Source organism: Colias eurytheme, chromosome 16 (assembly GCF_061535395.1).
Source record: "Colias eurytheme isolate Ceu_HAF_F1 chromosome 16, ilColEury1 Martin Lab GWU primary, whole genome shotgun sequence".
Taxonomy (NCBI): Eukaryota; Metazoa; Arthropoda; class Insecta; order Lepidoptera; family Pieridae; genus Colias; species Colias eurytheme.
This window is the reverse complement of record NC_142995.1, coordinates 10,323,329-10,335,957: the sequence shown is the minus strand read 5'-3', so window position 1 is coordinate 10,335,957 and position 12,629 is coordinate 10,323,329. Positions and strand designations below refer to the sequence as shown.

The 12,629-nt window shown below is 34.2% G+C and overlaps 2 protein-coding genes and 1 pseudogene across 5 annotated transcripts; all 3 read right to left on the bottom strand.

Annotated features, from left to right (window-relative positions):
• Positions 1-613: 613 nt before the first annotated feature.
• On the bottom strand, positions 614-2,995 carry LOC149902044 (carboxylic ester hydrolase-like; annotated as a pseudogene). The gene is made up of 2 exons (XR_016457582.1): positions 1,740-2,995; positions 614-1,030 (listed from the first exon to the last, which is right to left on the bottom strand). The product of XR_016457582.1 is annotated as a carboxylic ester hydrolase-like (transcript).
• Positions 2,996-4,257: 1,262 nt separating this feature from the next.
• Positions 4,258-6,359, bottom strand: LOC149902043 (juvenile hormone esterase-like). 3 transcript variants are annotated; one of them, XM_090110560.1, is made up of 4 exons: positions 6,308-6,359; positions 5,940-6,110; positions 4,575-5,842; positions 4,258-4,500 (listed from the first exon to the last, which is right to left on the bottom strand). In XM_090110560.1, exons 2-4 carry the CDS (start codon positions 6,099-6,101, stop codon positions 4,329-4,331), a joined length of 1,602 nt encoding a protein of 533 aa, XP_089966686.1. In that variant the 5' UTR covers positions 6,102-6,110; positions 6,308-6,359; the 3' UTR covers positions 4,258-4,328. The 3 variants fall into 3 exon arrangements, with proteins under 3 accessions (XP_089966686.1, XP_089966685.1, XP_089966684.1); XM_090110559.1 differs by lacking the exon at positions 6,308-6,359 and adding an exon at positions 6,185-6,281; XM_090110558.1 differs by lacking the exon at positions 6,308-6,359 and having other exon boundaries at positions 5,940-6,154.
• A 370-nt stretch (positions 6,360-6,729) lies between these two features.
• Positions 6,730-8,939, bottom strand: LOC149902042 (juvenile hormone esterase-like). Its single transcript, XM_090110557.1, has 4 exons — positions 8,852-8,939; positions 8,389-8,567; positions 7,045-8,312; positions 6,730-6,969 (listed from the first exon to the last, which is right to left on the bottom strand). The coding sequence occupies exons 2-4, from the start codon at positions 8,557-8,559 to the stop codon at positions 6,798-6,800; spliced, it is 1,611 nt and encodes a 536-aa protein (XP_089966683.1). The 5' UTR covers positions 8,560-8,567; positions 8,852-8,939; the 3' UTR covers positions 6,730-6,797.
• Between the last annotated feature and the right edge of the window lie 3,690 nt (positions 8,940-12,629).

The window sequence follows — 12,629 nt, the reverse complement described above, 5'->3', positions numbered from 1 at the left end:
AGCTATTATACATGTCGCGTCAAATTTCTCTTCCACCTTTGATGGAAAAGTACCCTTATGGGATTTATTATCAAGTGCCTGCATCGATAGAGCAGTTGTTTGAGGCATACTGCATTTCTTCCTTTTGATTTCTAACAGTATGCATAAAATTTTTGACGTGACAACGTCTTATAATTCGATAGAGTCGGTTGCACACACGAAAAAACATGACTCATGCGGCGTTACCTTGCTTTGAGGCGTTCCACGTAAGGCTTGAAGTGCAAGCGAGAGCGCGGAACGAGCGACAAAGAAGCACAATCGGACGTTGTCACGTTCAATCGTCAGTAAACCGACTTTACAGACAACCAATTTTTTTACGCCTAAACGGAACTTGGAAATTATGGGCCTTTTAATCGCTACACTAAAACTTAAAGGGGATTGAAATATACACTTTTTTTCTGAAAGATGAAACAATTTTTTTTTCAAATACCAATCATGCAACATTAATGATTCCGAGAAACAAAATAGATTCAGTAATTAATGACAATAACACAACAAATATGCAAACTACATAATTATTCAGTCATAATATGTTTTATTGTGTAAGTTGCACAAAGTATTATTCATACGATGCAGTAAATACCATCATTATTTAGTTTTTTAAACAACCATAAAAACAGAAACAGACAAGAATAAAAATTTTAACAATTTTTTTTAACTATTAATGTACTACCTACATTTTACAACAGGAAATAGGCACATAGAAATGACAGATAAACTTAAATTTTATTTATGTTTAAATATAATTTTTGGATTTTAGTCTTGATTTATACGGATTTTATTTTAAGCACACAAAATGAAGTACTTAGTCATAGGTTATGCTGTTCTTCTATAATATGTGTAAGTTTCATTCCAGAATAAAATATCCCTGTCGTTCCACAAACTTTCTGTGGACAATAATTGCCTGTCGATGAACAGAAGTTGCGGGTCAGGAAGATTGGCTGGCTGCCACTTCATGGGAACCAATGCAGTGACTTGGGGAGTGGGGTTGCTGAAAAAAAAAACACCAATATAAATGAAAAAATCTATAAAATAGAGCGTGTGTGCCGAGTACACGTGTCAGAAGTGAGACTTCTTTCGCACGATTCAACGATACGAAAAACATCGCCTTACTCCATGACGTGAGGGAATTGCCATGATACGACCTTGAAATTTTACTCTCAACGCGCCTAAAGAAGTTTCACTTCAATACATTTCCTACATCTTAATGACCTCCATGGGAGGGTGGACATATTTACATGCAAGTTGGGTGAATTATCAAAGGTTCTTCTTTATATTATTTGTTATTAATTTATTATTTTTAGATTGTATTTATTATTGGATTATATTTTATTATTGGATTGTGTATATTGTCATTGTATGTCCATTTATTAGATTGTAAGTTTATAAGTTTAAGTTTTTAGTATTAGTATTCGTTTTAATATATGTAAAAGAATTTTAGTTTTAGTCAGTACCGCATTGGGTTAATCCTGTAAAGGTAATTGATGTGTGTGTGAATAAATAAATAAATACATAATAATGTAGAGAAGATAAAAAAATATAGAAAATGTAAATATGAATTAAGCAGCTGATGTTTATTCTGCTAGGTACTAATATCTAAGCTGTTTTTTTTCATGTTAAAGCTGAGTGGAGTCGCTGAATCTATAATGCTTATAAATGTCAGTTCTTGATTCTGTGTAACCTATATGATAAGAGCTTACCCGTATTTGGCAAAATTTGTCCACATCATCGTCATTTTACCAACCATATTCATTTCCAAAACCCATTGTAATGATGTATCCTCATGTTTGAATATGTAGAACAATTCATCGGCATGAGACGCTCCAGGACAAGTACTGAATCCGGAACGAAATTTTACAAGATTCAATAAACCGTTATATGCAAATTTGTAAACATATACTGGTTCTTCCATGTTCTTAAGCAAAAGATCTATTGTAGCTATGACAGGGTATTTTATACCAGCATCACCTTCGTATTTTACCAAAGATCGTATACTCATTTGAGGACCGTCTTGGTACAGTTCTTTTAATATTAATGCAATTGCTTCTTTTTCAGATGTAGTTGGGAATACTAAGTCTCTCGGCATCGCACTTATAAAGTTAAACTCATCTCTTTGACGAGAAGTTTCTCTCCCCACAAAATAGTAACCTTCTGCACTGTTAAAGCCCATTATAACAGGGACTTTATTGAATTTACCGCTGTTGATGATATCATACGGGCTTGCAGTTATAAACGATTCTGATCCTTCTATATTTTCTTCAATACAAGGAACAAAAACGCTCTCTGATTGTACAATATTACCAGTTTTCCTGGGCACTTTAGAACTCAATAACTCTTTAGTTGTTTTTTCTTTAAACAAATTAATTATCTCATGTACACATTTCTTGTATAGTGTCCCATTTGTGCTGCCAATTCAAATGCTATTTCTTTCGGTTCGAATTGTCCAGACGAGTAGGACATTGCAGATCCACTCTCCAAAATTGCTCTGTTGAAAAGCCCTGTAGACATAGGAGATAACATGTGATAGACTACAGATGCAGCGCCGGAACTCTCACCAAACAATGTTATGTTATCAGGATCTCCTCCAAAAGCTCTGATATTATTCTTCACCCATCGAAGAGCTTCCACTTGATCCTTCAAACCCATATTGCCAGCAGATTCCTTTATTCCCAAGCAAAGGAATCCCAGTACGCCCAGTCTATAGTTAAATGTGACTAAAACAACATCATGTTTCATCAAATGTTCTGGTCCATAAATAAGTGGAGAGGCGGAGCCCTCTTGGAAACCACCTCCGTGAATGAATACCATAACAGGGTATAATTTATTCCCCAAAATCAAAGGTGTATATACGTTTAAGTACAGACAGTCCTCGTCTCCCGCAGGCAAAGAATTTGTGGAGCTTTGCGGGCATTTTTTATTTTCATTTACTGCGTCGAATATGCCGTTCCATGTATAGGCTGGTTTTGGAGCCTGTAAATAGAAATTTATTATTGTCTAAAATTTAAGCAGTACTTACGCCTACACGCTTTGTATTTGCATCATCATCATCATCATTATCAGCCCATATTTGTCCACTGCTAGACATATGCCTCAGTCATGGCACGCCATTGAGCCCGGTCGGTAGCTCGCTGTCGCCAGTTTTGCCCAGCAACCCTGCGGATGTCGTCACTCCACCTTGTAGCAGGGCGTTCTACGCTATGTTATTTATTAGCATACTTGCCTGAAACCTTTCAGCTGTCGCGTATGGTATCCCAGTGTAGCGGAGATGAGACCCGTCCAGAGCCACGGATCCTCTGAGGAGGCCACCTGACACTCGCACTGGTAACGTTGGTAGTCGTAAAAGACTTACATTTGACAATGTGGTGAGCAAAAACATCAGCATATTTTATGTCTACAAATTGAAGCACAATCACCAATACATAAGCAATATGATCATTATAATCTAGAATTTTTTTTTTCTATTGTAAAGTAACATCATTGATATTCAGATTAAGTGTAAAGTATGAATATTATCAATACTTTAAATATTATATGGATACAATATTTCTTGTTAGGCCTTTACCATATGCTGAGTGATCAAATGATTAATAAAATAATGTACCTTCTTCACCTGCCTCGCTTTCAAGTCTTTGAGTAAAATCAGCGATATCTCGATATTATATAGGAATTAATTTCCTATAGTAACTGTTCATAAGTTAAATTAGATTTAAATAATTCATGAACTACTTAACATTTCGACAGTTCCTTCATTTTTATTTAAAGAACTAATTTAGTTTTCTATGTTAATTGTTTTGTTCACAAGCCTCCTTATACCCAATTTAAAATCACACTTTATCATAAAAATAAATAAAATTCATATAATGTTGTAAATTGTTACGACACAAGATTCTATGTATAAATCGTAAAATGTATGAATGTTACAGTAATTTGTGAAAATATATGCCAATTTGAAGAGCCCATCACTTCGAGTGCAACATGCAATGAGATTAGTGCATCCAACAAACAAAATATATACTCTTCAGCTCTATTAAGTAGTATTGTAGATAAGTTTAATTATATACGTACCACCATTGAAGTGATATATTTAATCTGAAACTCGTAAAAATTGGAAATTATTTTCAGATTTTCTTCTATGGTGCCTTTTGGTAAACCCCACGAAAAAACAGGCATTTTGAAATCATAGACAGACTGAAAATTTATTTGAACATGTTTATTTATATTTAGAACGAATACTTGGATTTTGGTGTTGAAATCTTACATAATATATAGGGGCATGTGGGAGAATTCGGTTATGCTGTTCTTCTATAATTTGTGTAAGTTTGATTCCAGAATAAAATGTCTTTATCGTTCCATAGTTTTTCTGTAGATAATTGCCTGTCGATGACCAGAAGTTGCGGGTCGGGAAGATTAGCTGGCTGCCACTCCATGGGAACCAATGCGGTGACTTGTGGTGTCGGGTTTCTGAAAATATTTTAAGAAGCCTAAATGGAAGAAATCTATAGAAACATACACAAGAAATGAAATAAAAGAATTACCCGTATTTAGCGAAATTTGTCCACATTAGTGTCATTTTTCCAATCATATTCATTTCCAAAAGCGATAGAACCGTTGTGGCCTTCGGCTTAAATAAGTAAAGCAATTCATCGGCATGAGAGGCTCCAGGATAAGCAGCGAATCCAGAAATAAATTTTACTAGATTCAATAAACCACCGTATGAAAATTTATAAACATATACTGGTTCTCCCATATTTTTAAGCAAAATATCCACTGTAGCTATAACAGGATATTTAATACCAGCATCGCCTTCGTATTTCACTAAAGATTGTACAGTCATCCGTGAACCGTCTTGATATAGTTCTTTTAATCTCACTGCAGTTGCCTCTTTTTCAGATGTGGACGGGAATATTAAATCTCTCGGTAACGCGCTTATAAAGTTGAACTCGTTTCTTTGACGTGAAGTTTCTTTCCCCACAAAGTAGTAACCTTCTTCATTGTTAAAGCCCATTATGACGGGGACTTTATAGAATTTACCGCTATTGATGATATCATACGGGCTTGCAGCTATAAACGGTTCTGATCCTTCTATAGTTTCCTCAATACAAGGAACAAAAACATTATCTGACTGTGCAATGTCACCAGTTTTTCTGGGTACTTTGGCACTCAATAACTCTTTAGTTGATTTTTCTTTAAATATATTTACTATCTCATTCACATCTCTTGTATTGTGTCCCATTTGCGCAGCCAATTCGATTGCGATTTCTTTCGGCTCAAATTGTGCAGAAGAATATGAAATTGCGGTGCCACTCTCAATAATAGCTCTATTGAAAAGCCCTGTAGACATAGGAGATAACATGTGATAGACTACGGATGCAGCGCCGGAACTCTCACCAAACAATGTTATGTTATCAGGATCTCCTCCAAAAGCTTTGATATTATTCTTCACCCATCGAAGCGCTTCCACTTGATCCTTCAAACCCATATTACCAGCAGCTTCCTTTATTCCCAAGCAAAGGAATCCTAATACTCCAAGTCTATAATTAAATGTGACTAAAATAACATCATGTTTTACTAAATGTTCCGGTCCATAAATAAGTGGCGAGCCGGAGCCATCTTGGAAGCCACCTCCGTGAATGAATACCATAACAGGGTAAAGTTTATTCCCCGATTTCAAAGGTGTATAAACGTTTAAGTACAGACAGTCTTCGTCTCCTATGATAAATGCATTCGTAAAGTTCTGTGGACATCTTTTATTTTCATTAACTGCATCGAAAGTGCCACTCCATTTTGGATCGGGCTTTGGGGGCTGTAATAATAATAAAAAAATAAATCGTTTATTTGCAATTAAATAGATTTTTGTTATTGTTTAGGAGAAGCAGTAAGCTTGCTATTAGCATACTTGCCTGAAACCTTTCAGCTGTTGCGTATGGTATCCCAGTGTAGCGGAGATGTGACCCATCCAGAGCCACGGATCCTCTGAGGAGGCCACCTGACACTTGTATTGGCAATGTCGAGGGCCGTAAAATGCTCGCACTTGACAGTGTGGTGAGCAGAAACATCAGCATACTTTATGTCTAGAAATTTATAGGACAATAATAACACTTTACGTGGCATTTGTGATAATTTCTAGAAATTGGAGTATAATTACAATTATAAAGTAGATGTTGAATGATGCATAAAGTATAAAAGTTTAGATATCAACACTTATGATATTAAATAAATGTAGTCTGTTGTCTTCTGTGGATTAATGGTTATAGCTAAATAAATATACCTTCTTCATCTGCCCGCTTTTAAAACTTTGGGTATAATCAACGATATCTCGATATTATATAGGAATTAATTCACTGTAGTAACTGTACAGATAAGTTTAACGAGATTTTAATAATTCATTAACTAATTAACATATTTTCGATAGTTCATTCATTTTTTATTTATAGAACTCATTAATTTTTCTATGTTAATAGGCTTAGTCTACAAGCCCCTTAATCCCAAAAGGAATGAGTTTAATCACATATACTCTCTAATCTACTAATATCTCTTGTATTCGATTTTTTTAAACTAAAAAATCGGTTTATCGGTTTAGTTTATATTACCTACAATTTTAAAACGGTTTTCACATTCTATAGACTTTTTTACAATGGAATATTTTCAATTATACACGAAAAAAAGGCATTATGAAATCAGACTATTAAATGTCATTGAAACATGTTTATTTATGTTTAGAAAAAATCTTTGGTGATGTAGTAAGGGGAAAATTTAGTTTATGCTGTTCTTCTGTAATACGTATAGGTATCATTCCAGAATAAAATATCCCTGTCGTTCCACAGACTTTCAGTGGATAATTGCCTGTCGATGACTAGAACTTGAGGGTCGGAAAGATTGGCTGGCTGCCACTTCATGGGAACCAAAGCGGTTTCCTGGGGAGTAGGGTTGCTGAAAACAATTAAATATGCCAATCTTAATGGAAGTAATATACAGACATAAACCAAAAGTAAGTATTATACTTACCCATATTTTGCGAAATTTGTCCACATAAGAGTCATTTTACTAATAATATTCATTTCCAATAGGGACAGTACCGTTGTGCCTTGTGGTTTAAATATGTAAAGCAATTCATCAGCATGAGATGCTCCAGGATATGCTCCGAATCCATAACCAAATTTTACCAGATTCAATAAACCGTCGTATGCAAATTTGTAAACATACACTGGTTCTTCCATATTTTTAAGCAAGAGATCCGCTGTAGCTATAACAGGGTACTTAATACCAGAATCGCCTTCATATTTCACTAAAGATTGTACAGTCATCCGCGAACCGTCTTGATACAGTTCTTTTAATCTCGATGCAGTTGTTTCTTTTTCAGATGAAGTTGGGAAAATTAAATCTCTAGGTAACGCGCTTTCAAAATTAAATTCTTCTCTTTGACGAGAAGTTTCTTTTCCTACAAAAAAGTAACCTTCTGCACTGTTAAAGCCCATTATAACAGGGACTTTATTGAATTTACCGCTGTTGATGATATCATACGGACTTGCTGTTATAAACGGTTCAGATCCCTCAATAGTTTCTTCAATACAAGGAACAAAAATATTCTCTGATTGTACGGTGTCCCCAGTAGCCCTGGGTATTTTAGCACTGAATAATTCTACAATTGTTTTTTGTTTAAATATATTTACCAACTCATGCACATCTCTTGTGTTGATTCCCATTTGTGCTGCTAATTTGAATGCTATTTCTTTCGGCTCGAATTGACCAGACCAGAATGACATTGCAGATCCACTCTCCATAATGACTTTATTAAAAAGCCCTGCGGACATAGGAGATAACAAATGATAGGTTACAGATGATGAACCGGCACTTTCACCAAATAATGTTATATTATCAGGATCTCCTCCAAAAGCTCTGATATTATTCTTCACCCATCGAAGCGCCTCCACTTGGTCCTTCAAACCCATATTACCAGCAGCTTCCTTTATTCCCAAGCAAAGGAACCCTAGCACGCCAAGTCTGTAGTTAAATGTGACTAAAATAACATCATTTTTGACTAAATATTCTGGCCCATAAATAAGTGGCGAACCGGAGCCCTCTTTGAAACCACCTCCGTGAATGAATACCATAACAGGGTAAAGTTTATTTCCCGATTTCAAAGGTGTATAAACGTTTAAGTGTAGGCAGTCCTCTTCCCCCGTGACCAACGGTTCTGGGAATTTTTGTGGACATCTTTTAAGTTCATTGACTGCATCGTATATACCTCTCCACTTTGGGGCGGGTTTGGGAGCCTGTTAAAATGAAATTGTTTTATTAAGATGAGCAGTTATGCGTTAGCTTTGAAAAGCTATATTTGTATATACTTGCCTGAAACCTTTCAGCTATCGCGTATGGTATCCCGGTGTAGCGGAGATGTGACCCGTCCAAAGCCACGGATCCTCTGAGGAGGCCACCTGACACTCGCACCGGCAATGTCGGCGGTCGTAGGAGACTCGCACTTGACAGTGTGACGAATAAAAACAGCACTTGTAATATCATGTTTATGTCTAAAAATCAATTATAATTTAAAATGTAACACTGAACTGACATATAAATTAGCAGACCGTTATAAGCCATGGTTGTATAATTGAGATAAAGCATTCTAGATATTTAGGATATTTCCAGTTATGAAGCAATATATATCGGATATAAAAAGTATAATAGTATTCTTTATGATAAAGCTTAAAAATAACATTGATGAATATATGGTAAATGCCAAATGTTGTTTTTATGTCTGTACCGTGGATTGAGTCATCAAATGGTTCGCTAAATAAAATAATAATTATTGTACCTGCTTCATCTGCCTTGAATTTGAGTCTCCGAGTAAGATATTATAAAACATATCTCTGTGTTATATAGGAAATCATTCATATTGTGGCAACTATTGCTGATAATTTTAATGTTATGTTAACAATTCATAAACTTATTAACATTTCAATAGGCTGTACTCGTATATGTAATAAACGTAATATGTTAGAAATAACATAATGTAAAACATTAGAACATTGTATTAGGAACTAAATACTGACGTTTTGCTTACGTCCTTTAGTTAAATGCATTCCACGTGCTTATTTTCATCTTTATACTTCTATCTATACTAATATTATAAAGAGGAAAAGTTTGTATGTATGTATGTATTGTATGGTTTTCACGCATAAACTACTGGACCGATTTTGATGAAATTTGGCACAGATAATCTTTAGACCCTGAGAAAGAACATAGGCTACCTTTTATTGCGAAATATGTACCACGGGCGAAGCCGGGGCGGACCGCTAGTATTATAATATATACTTGCGTTATATGTTTTATCTTTTTAAAGTGAAACTTCTTTAGGCGCGTTGAGAGTCAAATTTCAAGGTCACGTCTTGGCAATACCGTCACGTCATGCAGTAAGGCGACGATTTTGGTATCTTTGAATCTTGCCAAAGAAGTTTCACTTCTGATACGTATGCTCGGCACACACGCTCTTTTTTACTTTTCATGGATTGAAAAGGAATAGTAATTCTGCGTTGGTTTTCCATCACACCATGAACAAGTTATTTGTTAAAATCTGGCACTTCTGAGAAATTTTAATTTACGTTCCGTTGAATTAATTTAGTGGCTCATGAATTAGTTAGGCTAATTTGCTCTGTTTTTACATAGGAATGCGATATACCTATATTTTGCTTACATAGTGATTAAGATAACTTACTGTTATCAATGTATTAGTGAGTGTTAGAAAGGAGAAATTCGTGATTCAATCCTGAGATAAAAACTTACACTAATTTGTAAAAAATTACGTCCACGCTAATAATATAAATTCGAAGGTATATCAGGTCAGGTCAGGTCTCTGTCTGTCTGTCCCTTCTTCACGCCACTAAACCGATTTGGATGAAATTTCGTACCAATTGTTTGAAACCTGAGAAAAGACATTGGGTAGGTTTTATCCAGGAAATCTCATGGATGCGAGAACTATCCCTTAACTGCGCGGGTGAAGTCGCGGGCGGAATGCAAGTGTAAATATAAAGTATAGGCTAGTATATTATTTTGTGTGCTTTTATACTAAGAAACTTGAACCCAGAGTTAATCATAAGGTTCAAGTATATACCAATGTTATAAGAGACTTTGATAGTGACTTTAAATTGTATAATTAACATTGTTTCTATTTTTATAACGTATTATTTTCAGTTCGAGTAATCATACAGTTATCTACCTATTACTTTGTCTGCTATACAGGGTGTCCCACCACCATTGTACTAAGCTCAAAGAGACATCGTTTTTCATACACTGATTACTTACATAAAAAAAAAATTAAACAACAAAAAATGGCGTTTATTTTTTTTACGTTCCTTAAACTTTATGTTTTCATCCCTAGCTTCGCGTATCCGGCATTTACCGATCCGCAAATGTGGACATTGTGTCTATGAAAAATGGAAAAGATGATCTTAAACGTAAGTGTGCGTACAGATGGCAAAAGTGGGCGAGTTGTCAGTTAGGTACACATAGAATTTTAAAAATTTATCTAAGTACTAGAAAGAAGTGCGTCTGGAATTTCATGAATATTTTTTACTTATTCAGCCTATGAAAAACTATAAGTCCCTTAGATCTTAGTATACCGACGATAGGACACCCTGTATAAGAAATTAGCAGCCATATCTGAAATTTTGTTTTTATATCGTTACATATTCATTGTGTTTATTTCCAAACATCCTTTGAAATTAGACCTTCTCTTGTAAAAGATAAGGTTCAGAATTGGCAAGTGTTAAAGTAAAAATTAGTTGTTTAAAGTTAATTCTGCGGGTAATTAATAAAGTGTAAAAAACCCGGCTAGTAACGGCTGAATTCAATTTGATGAGTTTTCGATACATATAAAATTATATTCAGAAAGAAAATTAAAATAATTTTGCTTTTTGTTGTGTAGGTATTATACACAAATTATATAAGTAGGAAGAAGGTTTTTTATACATACAGCCTATCAATACTTCAATTAGCGTTAATTGACGTATACCTACACTATACAATATACATATTGGAGACATTATTAAAAAAAAATTCAAAATAAACTATCTTCTATTAAATAATGTAATAACAATGAAATGTAAGACTTTGCGCGTCTTGCACTTTTTAATAATATAGGTACGTAATAAAATAATAAATAGTTTACATTACTTACCATTCCCTTCTTTTTTGAAGTCGGTTATACAACGTCTTGTTTTTTCTATTGTCGTTGCATGTGTAAACTATATCATTGAGTCTTATTTTTAATTACTATTTCTCAACGATTATTGTTTATTATTATGATGTAACTATGTTTATAATCCTCAAGGTTTTCTATAACCTGTTATTTTTTAAGTTTTAACATACTAATTTATAATATTTGCATAATAATATAGTATCTATCATAGTAATATGTCTGTCTATCTGCTAACCCGATACCTATTTTAAAATACGCAAACCTCAAACAAATTTGAAAGGATTTTCACTATTTTGTAGATATAATTTTACGTTATTTTTTGTGTATTGAAATAGAATTTCTAATTTATATTTGGGATTGTAATTATTAACGAACATATTTCTTAAATTCTTAAATTATTTGGCTTACCTAGTTGTGGCTAAACGTAGTCCTGCGAAACCGACGAGATAGGCTGTGTTTTAATTAAAGATAATACGAATAGTTATCATTATTTTTATTGTATTGAATGTACATTTAGTTATGATTATGAATTTATAGAATAGCATTCATACAGGCCTATTATGGCAGATATTTAAAAATGCGGGCACATTTCATATGGTTAAATTTTTTAAACCAGTAACACGAATAATTACCATTATTTTAAATGTACATTTAGTAAAAAAATGTTATAGTTTATGAATGAATGAAATATAGAAGATAATTTGTATACAGTAGATGTTTTTAAAGACCGGAGGCGGAACTCACTTGCGATGTTTTTTACGTTGTGGTTTTCTGGGCGATGCTGATCACTCTATCATTAGGTGACACGTTTCTATTGCATTTTCTTTCATAATTAATAATCATTCTTAATAAAATAACAAACAAAAAAACTAAGCCGCCTTCAGAATCAGAACTAAACCATAAAATGAGACACGGAAGGCACCCGCTTTCAAATAAAAATGGAATCTTCAAAATCGGTTCACTTGGTCGAAAGTTCCGAGATAACAAACACAAAATAAGCAGTTGAATTGAGAACCTCTTTTTGAAGTCGGTTAAAAATATGTGATGAGTGTGTTCATTTGTTAGGCGGATATGTATATGTACACTTGTATTACAATATTTTGAGAGAACTGCACTTTGGACTATTAGATTTCAAAATAAAAACTTTTAGTTCCGCTTGTTTTTATATATTTTTTTTAATTATACACAAAAGTTACAACCGGTTTTCCAACATCATCATCGTATAGTTTATAAGTGATATCGTGACGTTCCTCTAAAATAAGGCAACTAGCTTCCAGCCCGCGGCTTCGCCCGCGTAGCAAAGAAAACCCGCATATTTCTCGTTCCCGTGGGATTTCCGGGATAAAACCTATCCTTATGTCCTTTCTGATGTCTCAAGCTATCTCTGTACCAAATT

What these genes read in the sequence shown, in the direction of transcription:
- LOC149902043 (XM_090110560.1), bottom strand. Translation starts at nt 6,101, where the DNA reads ATGCTGATGTTTCTGCTCACCACACTGTCAAGTGCGAGCATTTTACGG. An exon ending in CAACAGCTGAAAGGTTTCAG is followed by an intron (nt 5,843 to 5,939) that starts GCAAGTATGCTA and finishes TTATTATTACAG; the next exon opens with CCCCCAAAGCCCGATCCAAA. An exon ending in ACAAATTTCGCTAAATACGG is followed by an intron (nt 4,501 to 4,574) that starts GTAATTCTTTTA and finishes AAATATTTTCAG; the next exon opens with AAACCCGACACCACAAGTCA.
- LOC149902042 (XM_090110557.1), bottom strand. Translation starts at nt 8,559, where the DNA reads ATGATATTACAAGTGCTGTTTTTATTCGTCACACTGTCAAGTGCGAGT. An exon ending in CGATAGCTGAAAGGTTTCAG is followed by an intron (nt 8,313 to 8,388) that starts GCAAGTATATAC and finishes TCATTTTAACAG; the next exon opens with GCTCCCAAACCCGCCCCAAA. An exon ending in ACAAATTTCGCAAAATATGG is followed by an intron (nt 6,970 to 7,044) that starts GTAAGTATAATA and finishes AATTGTTTTCAG; the next exon opens with CAACCCTACTCCCCAGGAAA.